The 27,849-nt window shown below is 40.9% G+C and overlaps 1 protein-coding gene across 10 annotated transcripts; it reads right to left on the bottom strand.

Annotated features, from left to right (window-relative positions):
- Positions 1-198: 198 nt before the first annotated feature.
- On the bottom strand, positions 199-27,557 carry gpatch8 (G patch domain containing 8). Of its 10 annotated transcripts, none has more exons than XM_085156400.1 (10): positions 27,321-27,556; positions 23,432-23,509; positions 22,476-22,511; positions 18,107-18,125; positions 14,991-15,063; positions 7,253-7,320; positions 6,079-6,165; positions 5,843-5,986; positions 5,616-5,746; positions 199-5,254 (listed from the first exon to the last, which is right to left on the bottom strand). In XM_085156400.1, exons 5-10 carry the CDS (start codon positions 14,995-14,997, stop codon positions 1,405-1,407), a joined length of 4,287 nt encoding a protein of 1,428 aa, XP_085012526.1. In that variant the 5' UTR covers positions 14,998-15,063; positions 18,107-18,125; positions 22,476-22,511; positions 23,432-23,509; positions 27,321-27,556; the 3' UTR covers positions 199-1,404. The 10 variants fall into 10 exon arrangements, with proteins under 10 accessions (XP_085012526.1, XP_085012525.1, XP_085012531.1 ...); XM_085156399.1 differs by lacking the exon at positions 27,321-27,556 and adding an exon at positions 24,211-27,314; XM_085156405.1 differs by adding an exon at positions 9,652-9,693 and having other exon boundaries at positions 18,107-23,509.
- Positions 27,558-27,849: the final 292 nt, after the last annotated feature.

Here is a 27,849-nt window from a genome sequence, read left to right on the forward strand (position 1 = left end):
CACTAAATGCATGCTGCATTCACATGGATTGACTGTTTTCCCGAAGCCTATTCCAGGTAACTCCAGCACCATCTACTGTTGGACATTTACATCTGCAGGGGTTGTTTGACTGTCAGATGAAGCTTATGGAAATAAGGCAGGACCTTCATGTGACCATCTACAGTTATTTACATGGCAATTTCAATAATGAAAGAAATATGGAAAGAGACACACAACCTCAGGATTTTATTTGGTGAAACAGAGTTAAGTCTTTAAAAAATACAGAGTTGCTACTTTTCTTTTTAAACAGGTCACTGCTGTTTGGCACCCCAGCAGGGATGAACAAACCACCGTGATAAAATACATGTGTCCACCTCTCATCCAACTTGTCTGCTTTTCCCCCTCCCCCCAACAGCAGTGTCAACCCAGTAGAACGTTAATAGGTTAATCTACAGCAGTTTTATTTACAAAATTACACACAAAAAAAGCCAAACACAGCTCTTCTTTTGAAGAGCATTTTGGAAAATAATTTAAAAAACAGAAAAATACAATTATTGCAGTATACTACAATCTTATTATATGATGCACAGGCACCATCTTGATGTACAGATTTCAGTGCAATTGATTCAGATGTACCCTCATCCCAGGGAACAAGAGCTTTGCTTCAGAGTATTCAGGAGATTTACACCCCTTCATCACATTCCCCCTGATTTAGAGAGGGCTTCTTGTATGACAGTGTCATACTTGTTTGGACACCATATCTGTTTTGTTTTTTCATATGGCTGTCACTGGTGGGTTTCTTCACATTACACACTGACCTATGTACAAGTTACTGCATTACAAATTACTTTTAAACCAAGAATCCAATAGAGAGTGAGTAGTCATTTGAAAACACAACAAGAGATCGGTAATCATGAAAGAGTCCATCTCTGAAAATTAGATTACACAGATTAAAATGTTCACCTCTAGAACAAAACCACTTCCTTGAATCGTAACATGATTCTGCTTACACCTTTAGCCATCATGTATCTCTTTGGCTGCCAAAATGAGCAAAAAAACCAACAAAAAACTCCAGTAGTTTCTGAGGCTGTTACTAGTTCCCAAATTGTAATATAAACCAATGGTCTAGAGGAAGTGTCTACAGTTTTTAGAGGGGGAGAAAAAAATCTGTGAAATAATGAGAAAATAAAAATCTCACATGTACCAGAAGAAAATGTTAGTGTCGATTTTGAACCCAGCAGTCTAAACCACTTTGTGGTGACGTGCTGCACTGTGAGGCCAGTAAAGTTCTCATAAGATTCACATCTTACAGCCTGCATGATGTAACAAAGACTTTATTTAAAACCGTAAACCAAGAGAGTTCAGGTTAAGTCTTTCATTTAGTGGTTGGTTGTTGTGAACACACTACTTCATTTTCATTTGTTTTCAAGAGCCGTGGTTAGGGGGGTGCTGGAGGTCCTGTCCTGAGAATATTGGGTGTAAGAGTGGGTGGAGCTGAAGCGCTGCTGCTGCTGCAGCCTGTGAGGGTCGGGGTGTGAAAAGTGTGGGGTAGAGGGCTGTGTGTGGAACATGGTGGAGAGCTAAGGGGGTGTGATGAAGTGCAGAAGCAGGAATAATATGGATTGGCTGACCAGAGAGGAAGGCTGTTGGGTGGGCAGGGATCAATCCTGCATGCCCCAGTGAGTGTCCCAGAGAATGACCAAGTGAGGGCCCCAAAGGAGACAGGGAGATGGGGGTAAGGTGATGCTGGGGAATGTGATGTACCTGGGCCAGCTGGGCATGTGCCGGATGTGGGTGGTGGGGATGAGCTGGATGGATGCCCATTGCTGCAGCAGTGGCTGCATGGTGCTGAAGGATGGCGTGTTGCACTGTGGTGATGGATGTGCCAGAAGCTACGGACACAGTTGGCTGCTGAATGTGGATCTGCTGCAGGGCTGGTGGAGGGGGCGCTGGGGCCAAAGTGGCAGCTGCTGCGGCAGCGGCCGCTGCAGCAGCTGAAGGAAAAGTCTTGACCTGCTTGGCTAAAAGCTGCTGCTGAATATGCTGTTGTGCAGCCTGTTGCAGCTTGCTGTATTTCTCCATCTCCTCTGGTGTGAATGTAATTGGCTGACTTTCCAAAGGAGCCAGTCCATCCTCCTCTGCCTCCATGCCATCCTCCTCCAAGCTGGGCGGTGGGTAACCAGGGTAGGCATGCATGGCAGCCTGCTGCTGCTGCATTTCAGGCATCATGGACTCCATCATTGGGTTCTGGGAAAGGTCTTGTCCTGACTCTCCTTGGTACTGGGGCATCATCATGGAGGGTTCTTGTTCAAATACTGGCCGGGTTTCTTGGTGCCCCTGGTCTTCTGTTGCAGGCTGCTGTGTCTCTTCTTGAGTCACTGTGCTCTGTGGGGCTTCCTCAACCTTCTGAACTGGTGGTGCTGGAGGTGGTGGTGGAGGTGGGAACTCCCTTATAGGCTCTACTAATATAACCTCTCCTTCAGGTTCAGAGCTCTTCCCTGTCCCTGATTTCTCTCCCTCTTCAGGTCTGATTAAAGGAATTGCTGGCTTTTTCCCTGCCTGCAGCTTACCAATTAGTGGAAGCATGGCTTTGTTTCCAAGGGATGGGGGTAGTTTTGGGCCAAAATAGCCCTGCGGTGGGTCTTTAATCTTAATCCCAGATTTTGTTCCTGTGGTAGAATCTTCAGAGCTTTTCTTGGACTGAACCTTCTCCAACAGCTGTCGTGCAGTTAGAGTGTTTTTCTGTTCTCCTGCATCTCGAGACCCCCCTGGTCTCAGACCCAGCGAGCTGGATGAATGGGTGTTGCGGTTAAGGCCTCGTGAAGAAGAAGACCGTGGAGACTGGGAGCGGTAGATGCGTGAGCGGTTGAAGTCTCTGCGATGGGTGTCACTATCCTCTCGACCCCTAGTGCTTCGCCTGTGAGGAGACCCTTTATTTGAACTGGAGGAGCGGCTAGCAGAGCTGTAGCTACGACTGTAGCTCCGCCTCCAGGATCTTGCACTAGTGCTGCGACTCCAGCTGCTGGAGCTTCTGGAGCTGCTCCGATGATGCCGTCTGTGCCTCTTCCTGCGGCTGTAGCTGCGTGAACGTGAGCGTGAGTCTTCTGAAGAGGAAGATGTGTACTGATGCCTCCTGGATCGTCTACGTCCTCGGCTACTCCTGCGGTCATACTCTGAGTCGGATGAACGTTTGGAGCGCCTTCGTCTGTGACCTTCTGTACTGTAGTCGCTGTAGCTGTCTGAGTAGCTTCGGCTACGGTGGCTGTAGGCACTGCTGCCTGCTGAGGAGCGCTCAGAGCTGCTGGAATAAGAGCGACTACGGGAGGTTTGACCACGATGACGCCGGCGACTGCTACCTCGTCGTTCCCCCCGTCTTGATGAACGGCTGCAGGATCGCCCTGATTCTTCACTATGGTGGCGGCGTTGTTCCCTCGGGCTTGACCTGTGATGACGTGAGCGCTGGGTATTAGAGCCCCCTTCTTCTTCACTTTCACTGCTGGGAGGTCTACCAGAACCAGGACTCTTTTGGGCTGAGGTGGAGCACGAGGCACTCTGAGATGCACTGGTGTCAGTCTTTTGTCTTTTGTTGCCACTGTGCTCCTCAGATGAGTTGGCCTTGTCAGTACTTTTTCCATTCCCTCCTTCTGCTCCAGATTTGCAAGGCACTTCCTTAGCACCACGTTTCCTCTTCCCCAGTTCTGCTCCTGTGTTTCCTGTAGCTCCTTCCCCTCCAGTTGTCAGCTGAACAGAGGAGGCAGCGGCTTTATCTTCCGACTTTGGTTTAGGTTTTTCCTTTTCTTCACCTGTTGCCTCAGCTTGATCTTGAGCCTTGTTTTTGCTCTTCTTACGTTTGTGTTTTTTCTTTTTTTTGGGCTTTTCTTGTGTTACCTCAGTCTCACCTTCTGCATCTTCTCCCGCTCCTTTTTCTTTTCCTTTGCGTTTTGAATGCTTTGCAGACTTCTTATGCTTCTTCTTTTTCTTTTTTTTCTTTGCACTATTACTTCCACTTGTGGCCTTTTGTTCTTCACTTTCTGGCTGCCCAGACTCTCCTTTTGACACTAGCTTGTCTTTGTCAGCACTAGTTCCAGGTTTAGTAGCCATTTCTACTTCAGATGATGAAGCATTCACTTCTTGTCCCTTGTCATCAGTGTCTTCACCAGGCTTGGGGGACTTTGCCACTTTCCCACCACGCACTCCTTTGTTACGGGACAGTTTGAAGTCAAAATAGAGGGGATTGCAGCTGTAAGACAGGGAAGGTTGAGCTTTTGTAAATTCAAGGAGCTCCGATGGCCACTGGAGGGTTGTAGTCTCATCTTTGCTCAGGACTGGAAAGAAGGGACCAGTGGGCATTTTCGGACCAGCGTTTGTATCCACAGTATCACGCGTCTCTGCTTTCTGGGTGGGTGAAGCTGGTACAGCAGGAGCTGCATCTTCTGCACATGAAGGGGTCTCCTCTTCTGCCTTTACGTTAGCTGATAGAGGAACTAGGTCTGGGTCAGCATCTACAGTAACATTGCCTTGTTCCTTTTCAGTCTTGCACTCTGTCACATCGCTCTCTGTCTGTTCTGGACTTTCTTCCGCCTTGTTCTCCTCTTGTGTCTCTTCCTCATCGTCTTCATCTTTGCTCTGACACTGTTCAGAGGCTTTCATGAACAGCAAAAACTGGAAATGTGGCTTTACTCGACAGTGAGCTGGTGGTACATAGTGGTAGTACTGAGGCTCTTGTCCAACATATCCTTCATTGGTTTTCATCATCATTTTCAATTTGCTAAGCGTTGATGCTAAAGATCCTCCATCATCAGGCTGCTGCACCTCTTCTGTACCTGCTGCACCACCTCCTTCTCCTCCTTCACCTCCTCCAGGCAGTCCCTTAGGGCTGTCTGTGCCACAGCCTGATGTGTCATCTTGTCCTCCAGCCTTTTCTCCCTCTTGGCTCTCCTCTATCTCCATAGCTTCCTCACCATGATCAGCAAAAACAGCAGCTGCTGTCTCCAGTTTTACTGGTGCTTTCTTGGCAAAAGAGAATGATACACTGACTTTTGATGCATTGCTGGAAGTTGGCGAGGATGAAGCATTCTTTCCCAGAGAGAAGCTAAAGGTTGGACCAGACTTTGGGGAGGCTTGACCAGTTTTATCTGACAGTGATCCTTCCAGGGCAGTGTCTCCCAAAGACTGTGTCATGCTGTTCTCAGGTGTCATGCTGTTGCCGTCTTCTCCTTTCTCTCCATCAACAGCGACTGTAGTTGTTTTGAACATAGGTCCACTTCCAGGAGTTCTGAAAGAAAACATTACACCAATGTGATGCTGGACAAATTTTTACTATCGAGGTCTTTGCCTTAAATTTTTATCATGCTTACTGGAAAAGATGAAAATATACAAAAATATGTTTTAACTTACAGTAAGTGGTTCAAATACATTTTGTTGAATTTGTCTAGCTTGGACTAACATATTGAACCAGTGACATTTATAAAATAAGTAATTTCGCCCTGTCCCATTAAATATATATATATATATATATATATATATATATATATATATATATATATATATATATATATATATATATATATATATATATATATACATATATATACACAACCCATCCAGCAGATGGCACTCCAGGAATAAATACTTACCGGTCTTGCTGTTTTCTCTGCTCAGCAAGCTCATGCAATCGCCGCAGCATCTTTTCTTGCTTTTTACCATCTTTCCGGGAACGTGATGACACATTACGAGCAAACTCTCTCTGCTTCAGCTCTTTAAGCCTCTGCAAGACAGAGAGGAACCGGGCACATCATTTCATCGTGTCTTTAATTAAAAACAGATCTACATCAACACCGCAATGCTTGCTAAACAGCAGTACCTGCTTGTGAGCGTGGTCATAAGAGTTAATGTGGTTGTCAAACTCCTGGTGTTTGGTGTACTGTTTGTCACACAGCTCACAATAGAAATTGGCTCTCAGGTCTTCCAGAGCTTTTGCGATGGCTTTTTCTTTTTCCATCTGGTCCTGTTTTTAGTGGGAAATTTAAAAATACAGTATCAAAAAAATACAAGTGATAACAATTATTATCACTGTGACAAAGAGATAAACAACCTCACCTTGTATTTTTGTCGCAGTTCTTCTGTATCTTCCTTTTCCACTTCGAGGACTCTCCTCTTCTCTGTGGCATCCTCGGCATAATCCAGCTAGGACAAACAAAAAAGTCACATTATAAACCAACAACATTGTCAAAGACAGTCCAAGTTCATCTTATATACCAAAAATGAGTTTAATATGGTGCATAGAAGAGCTGATGTGCCTTGCATGCATCGAGTCCCTACAGTGACTATAGAAGACAACACATGGAAACTCCAAGAAGAACAGTTGGTCAGTATGTGTCGCTTGTGTGCTGTTACACACGTTTATCATGCTGACTGACTGTTTGCTGTAGAAACATCTATGCGACCAATGTAGGTAAATGTTATTTCAAGACAAATATCAAAGACTAAAGGCAGGAGCTGAAATAAGTGACAGTGATGCTCGCTGAAAATTTAAGCATAGTTTTATTTAGCTGGGCAGTGTTGGTGTCACATTCTTCTTTATGGTTTTTACGTGTTTTGTTTTCATTAAATAGAATCATTCATCATTCATGTCTGAAGGTATTTGAAGTGGTTAAGACTGTCCATGGCAGTCAAGATCTTTAATATGTTGAACACAGAACACCTCTGCATGAACTGCGTGTTGTGAACAGGACCAGTTATACTTAAGTAGTCCTGTAGGAAGTCACTGTGCCATAGCCTTGAGACTTCTTATAAGGGACCTAGCAAAGGAACGCATCCCATACTATGAGATAGATAGATATACAAAAATTGGTGCTAATTATTCACTCGCAGTGTTTCTTAATACTTAACAGTATGGTTTTTATGCTATGTAAATGTCTTTAGAGCTCCTGATGATTCGTCCAGAGGCTATCTGGTCGACTCATCAGGAGCAACCCTGAAACATGGGATTTTTAAAACCATGCGACCTCGTATAACACAGCATTTTAGCTCAACTGCTCATTTTCAAAGTCATTTCTATTTCACAGTCAAAGCACTCACCCCAGTGTCAAAACAAGTTCATAATATTTATCTAAACACCTTAAACTACTACTTGGACACTTAAGGTGCAAAAATAAAAAGAGAGAGAGAGAAAAAAGGGAGAAAGGAACATCCCCAAACCTTGCTTTTATTACAGGGTCAACTACTACAACTTAAATAAATGTGTACGAATTGATAAAAATGAGCATCATACCTCCATCTCCATTCGTCCCATCCCCATGACATCATACTTAAGGATGATGGGCACAGGGTCAGTGCGTCCTAAGGGTAGAAAGAGAGAGAGAGGACCAGGTGAGCTTTTTTAATGCTTCGATGAAGAACCAACTCGGAGACAGCCTGCTTTTAGAGCATAGGGTGCTGGGGTTAGAGAATTTTGCCTTCAAGTGCAAAGAGACCAGAAAGCTACAGTGAACCAAACACCAGCCATTCTCACAGCTTACTGCAGCCACCAGCTACAAACCAATTTAGCCTTCCTGTTACATTTGACCGGGCTGCTAGTTTGCATTATGAATGAGTCAAATTAGCTGCACTGGATTCCTGATGGAGTAAATGAAGACAAGGGGATCAGGATTGCTCAGTAAAATGTCTTGATATAAAAGTACACTACAAAGCATACTGATCTTTAAGCCGGTATGTTTTCATTTGTGCCTCTCTGGCACCCCTCCTCCATCCTTTCATTCCTGCAGTCCTGTTAAACCAGAATGCCAAGTTTATCAAGGACGCTGCAGCTCGAGGGACTGTGTGTGTGTGCGTGTGTGTGTGTTTGAGAGACAGTGTGTGTGTGAGGGGAGCTGCAGCTGCTGCTACTGCTCACAAAACACCACTGCGACATCCTCCTTGAGAGTAACAAAGGCTCCCAATATTATCTAAAGGCTATTGCATCACTTCTTGCTGAACTGTCTGTCTGACCATTTACTGTCCTGAGGTCCAAACCTGTTCCCTTGTCAGAGGCCCCCCTTTCCTCATTATGACTGAAGCTGAAAGATTTTTCTTCCGTTTACTTAACCTATGTTATGTAAGCTGTGAAAAGAGCTCGATCAGAAGGAAATTAACTTGTAGAAAAATAAACAAACCAAAGACAACCAAAAAAACAAAAACAGAATGAAACATTAAAGATATAAAATATATGTAAATCAAAACTACATTGGAGATTGACACTGAATTGCTTGATCCACTCATAATCAGCCAAACAAAGCAGAGAGAAAGAGTCAAATTAAAAAAAGAAAAAGAAAAAAAAAAGGACACAAGCACTGAACTACAGCAGAGTGACGTCACAGGCCAGGTATCGCCATGGTGACAGTGCAAGGGATGGGGGATACTTACCTGGTAAAACATGGGCATGAGTAGGAGGAGAAGGAGGGGGGACAGACAGACAGACAGGGGAATCTCAAAACAAAAGGCATAAAGAGAATTTGGACTAGTCTGCTGCTCCTGATGCCAGCCAGATGTAATAATTAATCACACTGATAGTGATTATCAATTCAGTTTGGTTTCAGTTTTTTTCCCCTCCCACAAATCCAATAATCCAATGTAGGTTTTTCCACAAATTAAATTTCTATGTATACCATTGGGCATATGGAAAAACGACTAATATTTAATTACAGTGGCGCTAAATAAGATGTAAACTTATTATCAGTTGGTGCCATATATAAAGAAGAGAAAAATAGAATTCTCCTATTCGTAAATACAGATGATTTTCAATCAAGAGAACGAAACATAAGTAATGGAATAAATAATATGTTCAAAATCTTTTGGTTTTGATTAAAATTTCAAAATTATCACAACCGCAGTGGCTTTCTTACACATTCTTACTTTCTTAGACAGGAAAGTAAGAAAAAATGTACTGCAAATCTCCGTTTCTTTTAGCCATCATAGCCCAATGACATAGTCATTTTAAAAACAAATGCATGGGCATAGTAGCACCCTGTATAACGGCCTGCCTGCACTCTCAGTCCCACGGCAGTGTCTGTCACCTAGGCAGGCTTTCTTTTTTTCTTAAACAGAAAACCTAACAGTGATTGGGTGATTTTTGTGGCCATATTCAAACTAAGGAAGTGAAAGAAAACGGCTGATTTTGAGATCACAAGACTACTGATAGCCTGGACATGTAAGTTCATGCCCTTTGTCAAGCAGCAGCAGAAGTGAAACCAAAAACAGGGTTTAGTCTGTTAGCCAGCCACTGCAGTGGTCTCTCTGACAAGTCACAAGTCAGGCCTAGAATTATAGATTAATGAACAATTACAGTCATCCCAAACTATCACCAATCTTTAAACACAGTGACAATACTTCCACATTACCCATTCCAGTGAAAAAGAAAGGGACCAGACAAAAACAATGTGCATCTAAATCACAGGGTGTGAATCACAAGGTTTTTTGGAGAAAAAAAAAACTGAAAACAAACAAAATGACAATGTTCTAAGAGTAATACATATGCATGGTAATATACAAGCAGCAGAATGAAGACTAATACAGAGAGAATTAAAGCCTATGTAGCATTGGTGCTCTGATGAAAGGAAAAACAAACCAAAAAAAAAATTGGAGAAATAAAAACAAACAGAAAACAATTCAATTGGGGGATAAAATAACATTTACCACTAAGTTTACCATCAGCACAACATGGGCAGGATCAAATCGCTGTAAAAAAGAAACACCAATTGGTTAAGCAGGAAGATTGAGGCACATAGAGAAGGGAGGGTGGGGTTGGGAGTGTGGTTATGGGATTTAGGGGGGTTCATTACCAGAGGGGCTACTGTGTGTCAACCGCCCCACCCCCCCTCATCCCTTCATTCAGGGCTAGGTTCTTACAGGGATTTCCTCTCACCACTCTCTCCCAACCACTTATCCCAGTCCCCAGGCCCCTAGCCTGATGTCATCTTGTTTCTCAAACAAAATATATCCCAAAAAACAAATTACCACCCCTTACATCTTTTCCACTATGGGAACTTGCGACCTGTAACTGAACACAAGCTCAAAATGGGGCAGTGGGAGTTGCGGAAGCAAAATCTGAGCTCCCCTCAGGAGATTGCGCTAAATAAACCAACACTATAACATAGCGCAAACAACATGGTTTTAAACTTTATCATGAAGAATGCTATTATTTCACTAATACATGCATGTATGCATTCTCATATGTCATTAAGTTCCTGTAGTGGAAAAGCAGGTTGGTTTTACATCTAGTAAAAACCCAGGAAATTCCTCACATTTTAGCTTGGGAAATAATAATAATAAAAAAAGAAGTGAAATCTCATCAAATAAGAACTGTTAAAGGAGCTATTCTGCGTAAAAGACATACTAGAAACTGCCACGTCTGATAGTATTTTGGGTCTAGAGGGAGGCTTACCGCCTAAGAAAAGTAATGAATCAAAAATATACTTTTGCCTTTTTAAAGATGTGGTCAAATATCTAGATTGAGACAATAGGTGCCTCTAGGGATGACCACCATTTTCCCCCTCTGAGCTTTTTGCCTTGCAGATGCTTGTCAGCCCAGTTAGCAAATCTCCCTGAGATTCCTTCATTTCCTCGCTAGCCTACTGCCAGCAAGCTCATTTTGGGATGTGCTTAACCATGGAAAAAGTGAACACAAACTACACATAAAATGTACCTGAGGGAAGAGCCAGCAAGGCTTTGAGCAGTGCTTAGAGTAGTTTCTTTATTGCTATGGAACAGCAACGTTACTCAAGTATAACTAAAGATGTTAATTGTGCAGCCAATCGTTTTGTCATATAGTCCTATATCATGTGAACGTAGTAGTTTAGTGTGCTACCTCCAACACTGCTTAAAGCCCCAGGTGAATGACAGTTGGAGGCAGGCAGAAGTGCACCTCTGGGACAAACATGCTATGCTGAAGGGGCAAAGAAACGGGGGGAGGATGGGAGCCTGTGACCATGGGGACAGAGACAATTGGGGTGTAAGAGGTGGAGAGGTTTTCCCTGCAAGTTGACTCTATGGCCCGGTCAGTAGCAGACACACACGCATCTCAGTTCCACATAATGACCACACACGTACACATGAGTTTCACAGGTTTGGAGGTAGAAACAGGCAAACAAGCAGAGGGGGGAAAACTTGTCTACTCTGCAAGCCATTCACAGTCTGAGCCATGGTTACAGCCAATCAGATTACCCAACAGCAGCCACGGAAACTCTAAGAAGGGGGGGGAAAAAATCTAACATACACGGAGATGATGATTCTAAGGATTTTGAATGAATCATGGCTTCCTAAATCTACCTTGATTTAAAATGGATCGTCCTTTGTTCAAATTGAAGCACATTACTCATAAGCAGATTGAAATAAAGGTTTAGTGATTATAAAGCAAAGAGGAGGAAGCTGACAGAGGCCATTAGCCTATGATAAACTGTAAAAGGGGTGTTACACTGAGGTCAACTGCAGAGTGGGAAAAGAAAACACACGCACACACGCGCGCACACACGCACACACACACACACACACACACACACACACACACATACCCACCCACACACAGGCACACACACACACACACAGACATACAGAGGATCCAACAAACCTTACCTAAAAAAAGGGCAAAAGGGACAAAAGAAGAATAAGAACAGAGTCAATACAGTGAAAAACTTAAAAAAGGGGACACAATGCTTTAATGTCAAATTTCATCAACCGTCTCTTCAGGCAAAGAGGACAGGAAAGAAGAGGAAGATTATAGTGATTATCCAGCAGACTTCAATGAGATGCAATGGTTCACCTATGTGATATGCCTACTCCTAAGTCTATTAGCAAAATTCAACAGGAGATAGCGTGCTCCAACACTGGGCCATTAATTCCAGCACAACAACTGGACACAATTTGCCGCAGTCTCATCTGCCCACAAAGCAGGATGCTTACATAATCTCATGACTGGTGCCAGCGGCAAAAACAAGAGCACAGTCAGCCTCTGCAACTTGTTCTCTCCTCCACACAAAACACACATCCTTATCACATCAAATAGTCTGCTATTCACTAGTTCATGGCCAGATGGAAATAAACAATGATGGTTACTGACCGCTAAGCTCTGAAATTTCTGCTGTTGTTACCCTCCATAAACTTGTCAGCCTGCCCAGAAAGAAATGAAGCAGCCTCTTGGCCTACTCTGGTCCTTGGCCATGGTCAGCCTGAGAATACCTATGAGAGACAACACTAGGAGCCAAGGCCATATATGTACATGTGAGAGCTGCTAGGGTGGCAGCAACAATAAAACTCAACAACCAGAGCTCATGAGAGCTCAGTGTCTCTGGAGGACAAGTGATTCCTAGAAGCAACATTTTAACATGGAAAGAACAGACCATGCATGCTGTAATTCTGCATGAGCAAAAAAGGTAAAGACTATAGTGATTACCTTACTTTAATACCTTTCTACACTCAAATAAAACCAACAAAAATACATAACAGCTCTATGTTAACAGTAGAAAGAGGATTCATCATGTTTGTCTTCCTCTACTGGTCAGCCAAATGTCAAAACTTAGCATTATTCTGGTAAACTAAGGACACTGTTTAGTTAGGCAGTCTGTGTTCTAATTTTGTCAAGCACACAGTCCAAGACATTTTTAAGACCCCCTTTTCTCACTCTTTTACTTGGCAATACAGTGTACTGAAAAATCCTATTCCCAGAACCATATAAACAAGGAAATCTGGATTAGATGAAAACAATTAAGCAGCACTATCCTGGACACATGCTTATAGATCTGTATATAAAAGACAAGTAAATTTAAGCAACCCAGATACAAGCTCTGCCTAAGCCCCAACACATTTAAGACAACTATGTAATTTGGGCGTGTGCTTTTCACTGTTTTGCAGTATTAGTGGTGTTTCTCAATAAAATGTCAATATTGAAAACAGATGTTACTGCTAGGTTTACAGGAAGGGCAATGCACTTGAGAAAGCATTGCAACTGAGCAAGACTAAGTGAGCGAGGGAGATGGATAAGTCAGACATGACTAAAATGTTATGGATCCAGTGGATAGAAAGGGACATAGAGGAGGAGGCAGATAAGATTAATACCAGAAGCTATGTAGAAAAACAAGCTCCACTCTTAACAGACTGCAAGGACTCGCTTGCGCTGAAGGCATTGACATCACTCATATAGAATGCTATACATCACTCTTTTTGGGCAGAATTCAGGGAAGGGTGAGGCTACGAGCAGAAACAGAAAGGGGAGGAAAAGGAGAAAATGAAGATGCTGATGAGAACAGGAAAGCCAGTGAAGAGACAGGAAATGGCTTGGTGGAGACATGCCAAGGCTCTGCACCACTGCCACTGAGCCAATGAGCCTATGAGCACAGCAGGTCTGAGCTAATGAGGTGCCAACGTCAGCCAAGGTCTAACCCACACGCTCAGCTATGTGCAGCCTTCTAAGTTCGTGCAATTCAATATAAACAAGGCCATTAGATTACTATGAATGGCCAAGAGAATGTAAACCTCTCTTAATGCAGCTTTTTAGTCTAAAGCCTTTTACATCTTAGAGAATTTGTTCTAGTGCAGAGGTCACTGAGCATTTCAGAGTCACTCTCAAAATACAAAGCAATCCTTAAACTAATAGAATAATACAATGTAATATGTTCTTGGGCATGCAGTTAGAGTAATAGAAAAGCAGATTTTTAGATTAAATGCTGGACTCATCAATTGTATAAAGTCATAGGTATACAGGGTAAACAGAGTAAACACTGAGTTTAATGATACAAGAAATGTTCAACTAATGGGACTGTCCAACACAGTGTCTGATCAAATGTCTGCAACTAGTGGACCTATGGTCCCTATTACTAACTTCTGTTTGCGGTCTCAGAGCTGTAGGGTGTGTGATGACCAGCACACACACAGCAACCACACAATGGACACATTAAAACTTCTTTTTGATTACAAAAATATAGCAATGCAGTGCATTCCTGTAGGGTTGTGGAGGTGTGCGGAGGTGTAGGCATGCTTATTAGGAACTTAGAACATAATGGCTGTAAAACCATCTTTCTTTTTTTTTTGCATTTCTCTGAATCATCACTCTGTTCAACACTAGCTTGCTGATTAACATATTTATAAAACTGCCAACTTATGAGGTTCACTTTACAGTAACAAAACTGGTTTTTACCAGCTATGTGACCGAGAGATGAGCCTGGTCAAAGTGCTGGTTAAAATGCTCGGTAACTAAGTGAATCAGAAATAATCAGTGCTACAAGTCTCACTCCAACGTTCAGGGACTTGTGGGGTAAAATAACTCCCCCAGAGGGTCTCTGTAGTTAAAATCAAGAGGTCCTTCAAAAGTCTTTAGTCCCTGTGAAAGGTTCTTGCAATGGAAAAAAAAACCCCAGCTAATGTGTTCTCATTTATTTGCACCCCTATCCAACTAAAATAAATAAATACTCATGTTTTAACAGAAATCCAATTTAGCTAAAAATGAGATAAGATAAGATAAACACTTTATTTATCCCATATTTAGAAAATTCTGATATGATCAGCACATGCTTTCAAGTTCAGGGCATGATCTGAAACAAATATGTCCCCTGGAGGCAACAAAGAAACCACCATATCAGCAAACTGTATGTTCAAAAGCACTGAATCTGAATGTGAACAAAGGGCAGATTCAACTTTGCTGTCACCTAAAGCATTATGTGAAGATGACTAGCTCCATTCTAGTTCCCAAGCCCCTTCCCTAAGTCTTAATCAAGGTCAAGAATATTTTCTTCCCTCTTTCAGTTTAAAGTAACAGTAGTATGAGAGCAAAAAAACAACTACAATGTTTCCTTGAATAACAATCAATTTCACACTACCAGATACAAAGGAAGAAGGCAGAGAAAAGATAAAGAGAAAAGAAAATCTAGCACAAAAAATAAAATAAAATAATACAAAAGGGGGAATGTGAGAGGAAAGAAAATGATACATAGTGTTCCAATACCATCATACATTGAACTTAAGTGTAAAGAAGAGTGTGCCCTTACCCTGCATGGTTTTGCCAAGGCCTTGGCCCAACTTCCAGCCATGTTTCTGAAGCAGCCGGTGCCCGATGTTATCCTAGCAGAGAGAGAAGAGAAGAAAAAAACCAAAAATATTCCAATAATAAGAGGAGCTTTACCCGTAGGCACGGGTGAAAAATAATATAAAAACAAAATAAAAATAAAAAACACTAACAAAGAAAAAAATAAATAAATAACACTCAGATCACGCTACCATCATCAGCACAACCACCACCACCAACACCATCGTCATTATCGTCATCACCTACAGCGTGTAATAATCAGTGTCTTCCAGCACAAAGAGTGGTAAGGGAGGCTGGGTGTGGGGGAATAAAAAGTGGGAGACTGAGAGGAAGGGTTGAATTCAACTATGAACAATACATGAGGCTATATGTAATCTGTAAACTACAAGATATCCTCCTGAAGTAGGAGTGCATTTTAAAAACCTTTATTAGGCAAAGAAACTGGGCGTGATTATTTCTATATTTTTCCATTGATAAAGGTAACACATGAAGTCACATCCACTAACTGAGAAGTTAAGAGGAGGAGGAGTAGGAAGGAGGAAGGAGAGGGCGATATATGTATCACACGCATACATATATGAACCACTACAGAGCAAGATCTCAGTACACAAAGAAAAGTAACACAGAACAGGTATGGAAATCTAGCATAAACAAAACAAAGACCAGAAACTCCAAGCTTGCTGTGATTCTGTAACCATGACGAGGAGAGCACCATGAAACATATGCAGCTGTCACAAAAAATTATAGCAACAGGAAGAGACAGAAGTGGAACTAGTGGGCCTTGGATTACCATTACAAGGCCCAGGGTGGATAGAATATGCATGTGTGAGGGGATATGCGGGTGTGCAGGTGAAGAGAGGAACACATTGTGTGCATGTAGCCCCACCAGATATACGAAAAATAGCTGTTGTGCTTGTTTTTGGACATCCTTAGCGGCTCTGGTCTGTTATCAATCGTCACATCCCACCAATTTCAACACTTATAATTTGATATTTTCATAGATACCATTAGTATTCAGAAATGAGAAAACATACCTTCAGACTACTTGAGGCCTCTGAACGTGCGTGCAAGGCTTTTCTTTTAATACTAATGATTTCTATGACAAACGCATCACAAGATCAAGCAACTGATAATGAACCAAAGAGGCAAGAGGAGTGCAAAAACATACACAACAGGAACTCTCAGCACACTGTGGGGCCAAATGTGCATGTCGGAGACCGTTATATCACTAGTATGGGTCAGCAAGAAAACAAAAACATTTAGTGAAATGCAAGACCGTCCCACCACTACACACTACAGTACATCCTCAAGCACAAATAAACAGGTAACGATGAGATTTCTTAATAAGCAGTGTTTTGCTGTTGTGATTATAACTATTCCAAGCTTGTCTAACATTCACCAGAGTGCTGCATTCTACCAAAAAACATACAAACCAAACAAAAAGGATATTTATAATCACAAAGAGATTGACATCAACTTTCACAAACAGAAAGTGAAGGGGTTTAAACAGAAAAAAAAACTGCATGCAGCTTTTTGTTAAAGAGTTTTAACAAAAAGGATCGTCGGTGTTAGTAGCGCACTGTGAATGGTACACATACAGAGGAGTGGGGCGGGCTGAGGGGTGTGGGCGGGTTAACAAAACTCCAACTGTGTTAGTCTCAGGTGGTTCAGGCACAGAGAGGAAAGTGATGGCTCAACGGGGCTCAAATAGTTCTCTTTGGTAAAAACAGGAGGTTGGGAGCAGAACAGAGCAGGCTGAGCCATGATGAGGGTGAGTTTCTAGGGTGGTGAAAGTGAACTGGGCTTGTATGAGTTAGTGCATGTGAAGGGGAGTGGTACTCACACACGCAGTGTGCATACTGCATCTCCGCCCACGAGACTTTAATTGAGATACATCTGGCTGTAGCCCTTTTTTAAGGTGGTTTTTCAAAGCAAACTGTTGCCTTCCTTTGCCCTATTTTACAAGTGACATACTTGTACAATATGACATACTCAGGACACTTAAAAATACTTTTTGGTGACAAGAATAACATATCCAAATCATCTGGCTGATGTTTGCAGCAAATGCTCAAGAAAGACTCGAATTCTTCACGTCCTGTTTCTGTTACAGTTTGATGGGTTGTTTTTTTGTTCTGTTTTTTTTTTTTTTTTAACTCCTTTTTACTGTGCGATTGTCAGATCCTTTCCGCTGTAGAATGAGATAAGAGAGAAATATGTGCTGGGACTAACATGGCAGGAAGGCAACTGGAGACAGACTGCCTGAATCAACTCCTAAGTCAGGACACTGAAGGCTAAATTAAAAAGTCTTGCAAATCACTGTTTATTACTTGTTGCTGCCTAGCAGTTGGGCAAGGACTTATATGAATTAGAGGCTTTATGGCCACTAAGGATCATTTCTTCATGCCTAATAGACAAAATGTGCTCTGAATTTATTGTTAGGGGAAAACACTGCAGAATTTGCTGCAGTGAAAGCCACTCCTGTTCTTGACACAGGACCTGCTTCTGTCCTTAACTGCAATATTGGAGTGTGACAAGACTCTACACAGAAAAGCATTTATTGATGAGGGGAATTAGCTGACCTATGAAGAAGGAATTGAGAAAATAAAATCCACCCTGAACTAACTGCTGAGAAAGGCACTCCCTCATCCCCTGCGCAATTGATGTTAGCTGATTTATTTTTCCAGCACAAAACATGGTTGTTAGGAAAAAAGACTCAGACTCAAGTGCCATAAATGTATATGCCCCCTTTCACAAATCAGTTTTTTGAGTTTAAATCGAGTAATTATACTAGGAAAAACACCCCCCCCCCAAAACAAAAATAAATAAATAAAAATAAAACAACTAAACAAACAAAAAACCGCAGCAAGGGCATGTTGGATGAGGCAACAGTTCCAACTGCTGACAGTGAGAAAACGATGTGTTCAAAATGTGTTCAGCAAAAGTTAGAGGGCGGAGATGAGGAGCAGACTGGGTGTTGAACAGACGAGTGCACCAAAAGAATAGACAGACAGACAGATGAAAGCAACGACGGCGAGTCCAACAGCAGTGCAAGTGGAGTGAAGGCATTTCCATACGAACCTGGCTTTAAAATACTGGGCTGTCAAAAAAACAGTCACACGTGACACAACGTAAGAAACCGGCCAAACGCTTTCAACTGCAATTCTGCTAGCTTCTCTAGTTCTTAAAAATACAAATCTCTCTCTGCTTTAAAACAAACATAATACTGTATACAAACAGAAAAGGTAGGCATTTCAATAAATCCACCAACTGACTGTTAATACAAGAGAAAGAAAAAAATAGAAAATGTTATCCAAACAAAGACCTCTACGAGAGGAGGTGTTCAAGAGTGTGCAATGTGCTTTCAATGGCACAGTGCATGGCAACAGATATGTAAAAAGGAAAGTGATATGCAGGGGACCCCATTTAGAGACCTCAGAGTATTTACTTTTAGTGAGAGCCTATGCAGCCATTTTAATGAGACAGTATGTGTGTGTCCCTGTCAAGGTGTGAGAAATTGCTTTAGCTCAGATTAACAAAGACATGCCAACACTGGACAGGCATACTCATAAACGTATGGACCGACGCTAACAAAAAACACGTATTTTCAGTGGTGGTAGACAAGACTGCTTTCTGCAGCTCCTCGTTTATTTTAGCAATTGCCTTGAAAGTGAAGCTCTGTAGTTGTCAGTTACTCTACGTATGACTAAATGAAAACAACCATCTAAGTGCATGAAAAGGCAAATAAATAAAATAATAAGCCTATTTGTATGTGTAGATGTGGCAGGTTTTAAAGATTTCACTTACTAATTTAGGGAGAGGGGGGGGGAGAGTCAATTTTATTTAATTTATTTAAAATAAAATAACTAAAAACACGTACTTACCTCATAATTCTGAAGCCACAATTCAAGGTGAGGGAATTTAGCAGTGTAGTTAAGAAATAAACACCTCCAAACAGATAAGTGTTCCTGTTCTTTTTGTGTGTGAGAGTGTGTTGATGTCCAATAGCTACTTAAATCATTTGTGATAGTCTCAATTATGACCCCTTTGGTAGCTGTGGTAAATTTAGAGCCTGTGGTGTTGTGAAAAATGTGGGTCAGTTGTGTTTGACCTTTTGCTTGTGCTGTTGTTCTTCCTACCTTTTATGTGACAGACGTCAAACAAGGACAAACAGCTGTGTCAGATACTGTCTGGCTGTAATGCAAGACCCTACATACTTCAGTAACAGCTGATACACTGTCACCCAAATGTTCCTATTAGAACCTTGGTAACGTTAAGACAATCATGATGTCTACAAGAAGCCCAGTAAATACATAATAAAGAAATAAATCTCCCTGTGGCCTGAATACTCATGTTTCTTGGATTGCACATCTGTGTGGTTTCTGTGGCTCTGAGGCTGCCCACTGCATATCGCTCTGGTACTGGGTCAGGTCAGGGAAGGAAGGAGGATGGTAGGATTGAGGGACTAGGAGGGTCAAGAGACGTGGGGGGAATGAGTCTGGGAGAAAAGGTTGTAGTTGTGATTAAGACAGAGTGTTGAGCGGAAATAGTACTGAATGCTATCAAGTTAACACATGCAATGCAAAAAACAGTGTTAGAGAAAATAGCAAAGACCAAATGGGAAAGATAGGAAGAGAAAAAAGATCCCAATAAAGTACCACAGACCTCTAGCTGCCTATAGATCACACACAATAAGTGGCTGGAGAGGGGCTCCGAGAAGCTGGGCCAAAGCATTCACCAACAGCTCCGAGATGTAACACTGGTGATCAACTGCCACAAATTCTACTGCCTTAGAGGTTTTCACTAAGGAAGCTGTGATAGAAGTGTCAACATAAAAACGTAGCTTAAAATTTAATGCAGACTTTCAGATCTACTTGTATTTATGTGTCGTTTACATCCAAGTATGAAATTCTGTTTTTAAAACATGCTTTTGGGGATTTGTCAGCGTAATATAGTTACATTTTTTTGCTTTAAAAACTGTACTACGCCTTTAAAATAAATAAATAATAATAATAATTAAGAACAGCCTCATAATATCTTCTGAATCACCAAATGTCATGTGATATTTGCTTGCATCGCAGTACTGTGCAAAAGTCTTGAATCACCCCTGGGTTATTTATATTTTGCTAGCAAATGGGAAATAGGTGAAGCGACTTATTGAAACATCTGCAAAAAAAACAAACAAAAAAAAACTGTTTGTACAATTCTAATGAGTATGAAAGTCAATATTTGGAATGAACACCTTTATTCATCAGCACATCCTGAACCTTCTTAAGCTTTCTTATCATTTATTTAAGCAGTCGTCAGGAATAGTACTCCAGGCTAATTAGAGGTCAGTTAAAAACTCTTCTTTGGATGATGGCTGCTTTTTGAACAGAACAGAAGTTCTGTTCAAAAACAGAAGTTCAGCCAAGATGATCTCACACTGCTTCAATAATGTTGAGGGCCATGGTCTGGGGAGACCAATCCATGATTGTTAATGTTCCAAAGTGTGCATTTCTATAAAAAAGACATGCCTTTACTGCACTGCATCGTTGTCAGGCTGAAAAATGAAGGTGTTGCCCGCATTTTTTGTGATCATAATTCCTTCAATTTTGAAAAGATCTTAAACAACACTGGTTGAAAGGCAGCCCCAAACCATGACAGAGCCTCCGACAGGTCTTACAAATGGTTGTACCCCTCTCCTGAACTCTTCCGTACATGTTGATAACAATATCATGTTTCTTTTTCCCACGTTTAATGTTTTCTTTCAGATACATTTTTTTGCCTTTTTTTTGTTAAAGGCCTGCCATTTTGTCCTCCAGTTCTTGAAACTCAAATATTTTTTTAAAAACATACCACAGCGAGATTTGCTGGGTTTATGGCTAATAGCTCTTTGAGAATTAAATTGCAAAAGCTTCCAAAAATACTATTTTAAGCCTGGCAAACTCTGTAATTGTTAACATTTTTCATAGATTCAACTATACAAATGGGAACAAATGATGTTTCTATTACATGCGGCTAGTGACAAAGTGCCTAAGGATATTATTTAAATGTGGTTCTTTGCTACATTTTCAGTTATGAGTAGAGTAGAAACAACACAGGTTCAAATCTTGAAAAGGTGCCTTTTTTATGCTTCAGTGACTCACAGGTCAGTGTTAAGTGGCTTTAAAAAAAGAAGAAGAAAAGAAACAAAAAACAAAGAAACAATAGCCTCTGAAAATGGCCTCTCGTTTTAAGAGCTAGTCTTAAAATACATGAAAAAGTATTTAATATCCAAAGAAAAACCTTTAAAGACCTTCAGAAAGCCTGGAGAGCTATTGCACAAGGCCACTTAAAAAAAATTACAAGAAGGTCTGGCTATTTGAAAGGAAAATATGAATAAATGGTGGGTGCCTAAATACTTTTGCACAGCACTGTAGGTAAAATCACCTTGCTTTTGAGCATGCACCATCCAAAACAATTATGTTCAATAGCACTAACGGTACTGGCAATTAAGTGACAGTTGACAACACCTCTGCTGACGTGTGAGGAGCTGTGTGATGCTGCAGCATGGCCCTCAGGACCCCTCCACAAATAATAGCGCAGGAGCAAAAGAGCCACTTAAGCCGGGTGAGCAGGCCACCTCTCTCCCCCTCACTGTTTTCTTCCTCTCTCACCCACACGGTACAATCATTTTTGTATCTGTGAGGAACTGCTTCATACATAAAATTCTACATAGATAGAATCTTTTAATGTTCTTGGTTAACAGAGTACTACCTACTACCCTTTCTTAAAAATTCGACAAGGCTTGGTCAATTCAAGGGCTCGGTAAAATCCTTTTATAGCATACAGCTATGTTTAATCCAAAACATGCAGGTTATTTTTCAAGCTAATATTGAAGTTAGAAATTATTTTACAGTACTTAGAATTCACCTGAGTTCATCATTTTTCATCCATCATTATACTCATTTACTATTGTATACTCTGTGATTAAAGAATTTGTTTCTGTTTTTCTAATAATTTAATTGTATTTCAGAGTTATTTAACTCTATGTGGTTACTGATTCTATCTGACATGCTTCATAAAGTGACCTAAAACTGAAAGTAAGCAGAGTTTGGGCCTGCTCACCACACTGCTTGAGAGACAGAACGGGGGTATGGAGAAAGTAAGAAAGACAGAAAGAAGACAGCTGCCTGCGCTATTATCGAAGTGCCTTTTCAGCGAAAAATGCAGTCCCAGTTGCACAAGCACCATGCCAGCACAGAATGACAGAGGGTACTGTACACCGAATCACTGTGTAGTAGGGAGGGAGCGAGAGAGAAACTGAGGTAGAGAGAGAATAGATGTAAAGTTTAACAGTAGTGAAACAGAGATAGCCAAAGAGAGAGAGAGAGAGAGAGAGCGAGGGAGAGAGAGAGAAAGATAGTCAGAGAAGCGTTACAAGGACCCTAAAGATAGGAGTAAGAAAGCAGAGCGTGCAAATACAAACCGGGTCATTGCTGCTTAGCTAATAGGGGCCAATTCGCTGCAGGAGAGAAATGTCGAACACCCCAAGTTGTGTACAATAAGATAACTGTCCTATAGACACAAACACTAACACACAAATTCTAAAGCTACATAGACACACACTCACTCAAACACAAATGTATCCACTCACACCATCTAATGTGCACTCGCTTGTTTGCTAAATGGGGTGGAATAAGCACTGCATAGTTTTCATAAACATAAATTTGACAAACTGCAAAACAATCAGATATACAACTGTAAACTAACTAATGTGGTCATTTTAAAAACATATCAGCACTGCAAAATGCATTCTATTGGTCTTCCTTTTTTTAAGACTTTATTTAGAACTACATAAATTAAATTTAAAAAATACAAATTTAAAAAAAGCCTTGAAATCTCAAAGTGACTCATAAAAATATAAGTGACCAGCTTTGTTTAGCATATGAACTCATGCGACACCTATGTGTAATGTGTATACAGTTTTCATATTAAAATATGTATGAATTTTTCTGTAAGTACTCAAAAACCAGCCCCTAATGACAGTGCTTCATCCACTCCATGGTTTCACAGCAATTTCTTCTCCTAGCGTTTAGATGACTAACAATGACTAATGGGAAACTGATACAAAAATCTAACGATTATCTTTAAGCTCTACATAAAACAGGAACATCTAGCCTATACATACTTATTTTGAACTGTCACACAAGAAATGGAGTAGGCATAGGACATGGGAAGTGGGGCGGGGGGACTTAAAGGATATTAATGCACATGAGACAAGTGATTCTACAAGTTAGGTGGCAATGTGTTCAAGAAAACACTGGATGCAGCTACACGGACAGTATGAATGGAGTAAAAGGTGTTGTTCTTATTGCTCCCTGGACCAATCATATCCACTCTCACAGCTGGTCCAATGGTGCAGGATGATGGATGCAGCCTTACCGATTCGATGGGCTTGTCCAGGGATGCCTGCTCCAGCTCCAACTGACCCTCTTCATACTGGTCAAAGTGATTCCCACCCTGATGGACACATTTAAAAGTGTAAAGTAGAAATATATCAGAAAGCAGTTCTAGTAGAAAACTGGTCAATTAATAAAGAAATAATTGGCAACTACTTTGATAAAAGAAGCCGTTTAATATTTTTATTTGAAAATGACTTAACATCATTTGGTCTTCTGACTAATAATTTGACAAAACACGCTTTTTAAACACAGGCGAAGATGTGTAATTTTTCACAATTTTCTCACATTTCAGAGATCAAATGATTCATCTGAATTGAGAAAATAGCTGTTACTTAGACACGTAGTGAAAATAACCATTAGTTGCTGTAGCACTGATAGGAATTCACAGGAAGAAATTTGTAGGAAGAACTCAGAAATGAACATAAAATCTGCATTTCAAGACAACACATTGCTTGATTCTTATGTCTGCACTTTCAAAACAATGAGACAGCAATATGAAGGGAGGAGTGTCCCGTGCCTGGTACACCTTTACGCTGCCCTTTACACTGAGCAACAGACCAGCGCACAAATAACTAAAAGATCGGATAACCTTGACTAAAAACTAAAGTGTCAGAGTTCCATTTCTTTATTTAACGTTAAATTTCTTCCAGCAGTTACAGTGACTTAATGCTTCCTCAGGATATCTGACTGAATATGAAGCATAGCTTTAGAAATACAAACTGAATCTTGGGTCAGGCTGAGAGTGAGTAATGGGCTTACCACCCCAACTGAAGGAGTGAGCTTACAGAGCAGTTTCTACTCAGAGACAGATGGCTTCCTTTCTCTGGCAGCAGAGGAGAGACAAAGGTCATGTTTATGAGTTTGCTCTATTCTACCCTCAGAATTATGAAAGACTACAAAGATATTGGACGGTGTATTACTTACTATTTACTTGTAGCATCTACAAACAGGTTAGTGTGGACAGGTAAATCAAAAGCAACTATTAAAAAAATAGAAAAGAAAAAGAAGCAAAGTTTTGTAAGCAGTAGAATATTTAGTTTCCCTTTATATTCCTAAGTGAAAAGAAATGTCTGTTTTAAAAACAAAAGAAACCAATGCTTATGTGGCTGGGCAATGGAACTGCAGCACTTTTTTTTTCAGGAAGCCTGGTTTTGCAGAGATAAGCAACTATTTAATTCAGCCTTCTATAATGAGGTGATGAGATGCCATACTTGCTGTCATTAATTCAGATGAAACAGGACCCTGCATCAGCATGAGCGAAGTCGGGGATTATGAGAAGAAGAGCTGCTTGGGAAGCGCAAAGGGCTTATTTGTGAACAAATCGATGGCTCCCTGCAGTTCCCCCCTCATCTCCTCTTCTACTGACTTTCTGTCCAAACCACTTAATGTGCTATCAACACTGCCTCTATCCACCACAATGACTTCTAATTTTCACTGCCGTTTGCTTCCTCATCACTCTGACTCTTAATACATGAACCCCACACCAGTGCTGCATAGAAATGACTCTGACCATGTTCTCCAATCTGCATTACGAGAGTAAACTGCCACTTGTGCTATTGCAGTTAAATAGATGTCCCATACCACATCGCATTAGGAAATGAGAGTTACTCTTTGCAGGAGCTCATGAATTGTGTTATATTATTCTGCAAGTCAAGACTAGTCATGTTCTACAGCACTGCTAAGTCATTAAAGAGGACAGGGTTGTTGGGCTAGTTGTGTTATAGATATTAGGTAGACCATCTGTGGGTGTTTCCTGAATAGTGTTGCTTGGCAGCAAGCTTTTATCCATGGAGTCAGAGAGAAACTTTCTGAATACTGAGCATATGAATGCCTTCGCAGCAGTTCTCACATACAGAGCTCTACTGTGCTGTGCTGGAGCTGCCCTCAACAGACTCATTCAGACCACACAGCAATTCATCTCTCACTGACAAACCAGCAAAAAAAAACAAGTTCCACAGTGGGTGCAGAGGGGGAAAAAACAAAACAGTTTCTTATATGCAAGCTTATAATTAGAACTTAATTGCATGTCTGGTAGTTTGTCACAACACTGCTCAAAGAAACAGCTGATTTTCAACTGTAATTATGTTTGATAATATTACCAAAATACACCCAACTTTAACCAAAAAGCTTAATACCAGCCCAAAAGATCACATGCTTTAATGTCATTTTTAAAATGTATCTTAATAACGGAACAGAAAAATCTAAGAAATAGGAGCAGAAATCATAGACACAAGCATTCATCCATGGATTAGCATTCAATTAAAAGCTTTAAACTCATAAACTAACCCAGCCTGAACACTGCTATCAACACAGAAAGTCTCCTGCTTTTTTACAAAAACTATAAAATAAAGGGGACATAGACATGACAAAAAGAACTGAACTATGTCCATGTATGTACAATGTGGCAATGCAAGTTTTTCAAGTAGATAGGGTGATGCTTCCTAGAATCAGTGTTTTGAAATCCCCGGGCTAAATGTGTTGGTGATGGGCTTGTTTTATTTATTAAAACTCCTTCCACATTAGTGTACTGTAATTAAGAACAGAAAAGCATTAACATGTGCATCAGAATGATATCTGAGATTCAAATCGCCACACTGCCATGTATCCACTCTTCTGAAGTATCTTTGAACCAGATAACACATTTCAAACAGATGTTAAAACAGTTACTCTCACTTGTAGTAACAGCTTATAGACCGCCCAACAACAACAACGGCAAAAGTGGGAAGTCCACAAGAATTTAAAAAAAAAAAAAAAAAAGGTTTAGATGTTTGAAAGAATTGAGTTACACAGTGGACGAATGACCCTCTAGCGAAGTGTTTATAATTAAACAATACCAACAGTCAAGATGCAAGTTTATTTTATAGTCTAGTAAGCGTAACAGTATTTGGTTTCTACTGGGTGCGGTCTTAGATCCAAGATAGGCTTGTGGGGGACAAACAGCTCAAACAGAGGTTGTGAAATTATTCTATTCAGCTACAGAACCAAGCCAAATATACAACCTGAATAACGTCATGTCACAAACATAAGATTTTTAACTGGCATCGGAGATGTATTTATTAAGATAACGCACAGATGACGCAAAATATTTACAAAGACTCCCAGTTACTGTGTCAATATTTAACCAGACGTTCAAATGCGGGTGGAAACAAAACAAAAGTGTCATCAGTGTGAAACCAACGCTAAAAGACAGTTCATTTACACAGCTACATTAGCAGATAATCAGTATATGAATGACCAAGGACACGGTACTTAAAATGTGTCGCTAAACATGCTCCTAACTTACACTCTGTGTTTTCAAGTCGATACCGGAGGCAATTTCTGAATAATATCCGACAGCTATCGGTTGCTAGATTCAGCTTGACCTGATGATGACCAACTGTGGTGGAATTTCAGCTGTCAAAATAATACAGCCATTTATGGCTATTAATGCTACAACAGCTCAATGTGCGTACAAGCTAGCTATGTTAGCTCACTATCCATCCTTAGCATATGTCGAAAAATAATCAGAATGCCCAAGGTCACTAATGAGCTAATTGGGACTCCAGTATCTATTTTGCTGTTGCGTGGTTAAATGTTTGTAGTTTCAGAAAGAAACGGTTGATAATGAAGACGATAACCCAAGACATTGGTCAAATATAGCACTCAGGCGAACACTGAGCCGTAAGGCAAGTTAATATCAAAAGAGCCGCAGTGCACTAGCGTTAGCATAGCTAGCTTGCAGTGCTAGCAACGGGGATCTAGAGCGAAATGCACGATGGTGTACACGATACGTCAAAACTGTCCTTAACCTTCAAATAGATATTAACTTACTGAAACACCTCAACACTTTAAAAAATATGGAGGTGGACCAAATATTTAACATGCATTACCTGGAAATCACGCTCTTCGTTGAACCTAGAAAATCTGTCGGCCATTTTCTGAACGCAGCAGCAGTTGTGTACTCGCTCAGTCTGTGTCCAACAGAAGCGCGCTGTGGTGGGGAGGACGGTCTGCGGTGAATTTACACTTCACTGCCAATATCCACCAACAACTTCCAGCGTTGTACATGGAAAGCTAGACCGTATGAACATGACTACGTCTACACAATGTGTATTTTACTTGTGTGAATGTTGAAGTGTTAGGCAACCGGAGAGCAGAGTGACCTAGTGTCCCACTTTTTGCGAGACAACACAAACGTTTTTATCTAAAATACTGAGACAGTGACCGACATTTTGATTAGGTCTAATTTTAAATTTACGCCTCAAAGAGGACAAATGGACAGGACATTAGCTAAAAGTATTAGTTTTTGTTGTCACTTTAATTTGTTAGGTTCTACAGTGGGTTTGCTCATTTCAGTTTGGTTAAAGTGTTTCTTTTTTGTTTAGTTTTTAATATTTTCCATGTTAATTTTAGTTTGTC

The sequence above is a fragment of the Neolamprologus multifasciatus genome, chromosome 4 (assembly GCF_963576455.1).
Source record: "Neolamprologus multifasciatus chromosome 4, fNeoMul1.2, whole genome shotgun sequence".
Lineage (NCBI taxonomy): Eukaryota > Metazoa > Chordata > Actinopteri > Cichliformes > Cichlidae > Neolamprologus > Neolamprologus multifasciatus.

Bases quoted from the DNA above. Each gene is read 5' to 3' on its own strand.
- gpatch8 (XM_085156398.1), bottom strand. From the start codon at position 27,365: ATGGCCGACAGATTTTCTAGGTTCAACGAAGAGCGTGATTTCCAG. The intron at 15,064-23,431 runs GTAAGGCTGCAT...TCTCTCTGCTAG, and splicing joins TGGACAAGCCCATCGAATCG to GATAACATCGGGCACCGGCT. The intron at 6,166-7,252 runs GTATGATGCTCA...TGTTTGTCCTAG, and splicing joins TGGGACGAATGGAGATGGAG to CTGGATTATGCCGAGGATGC.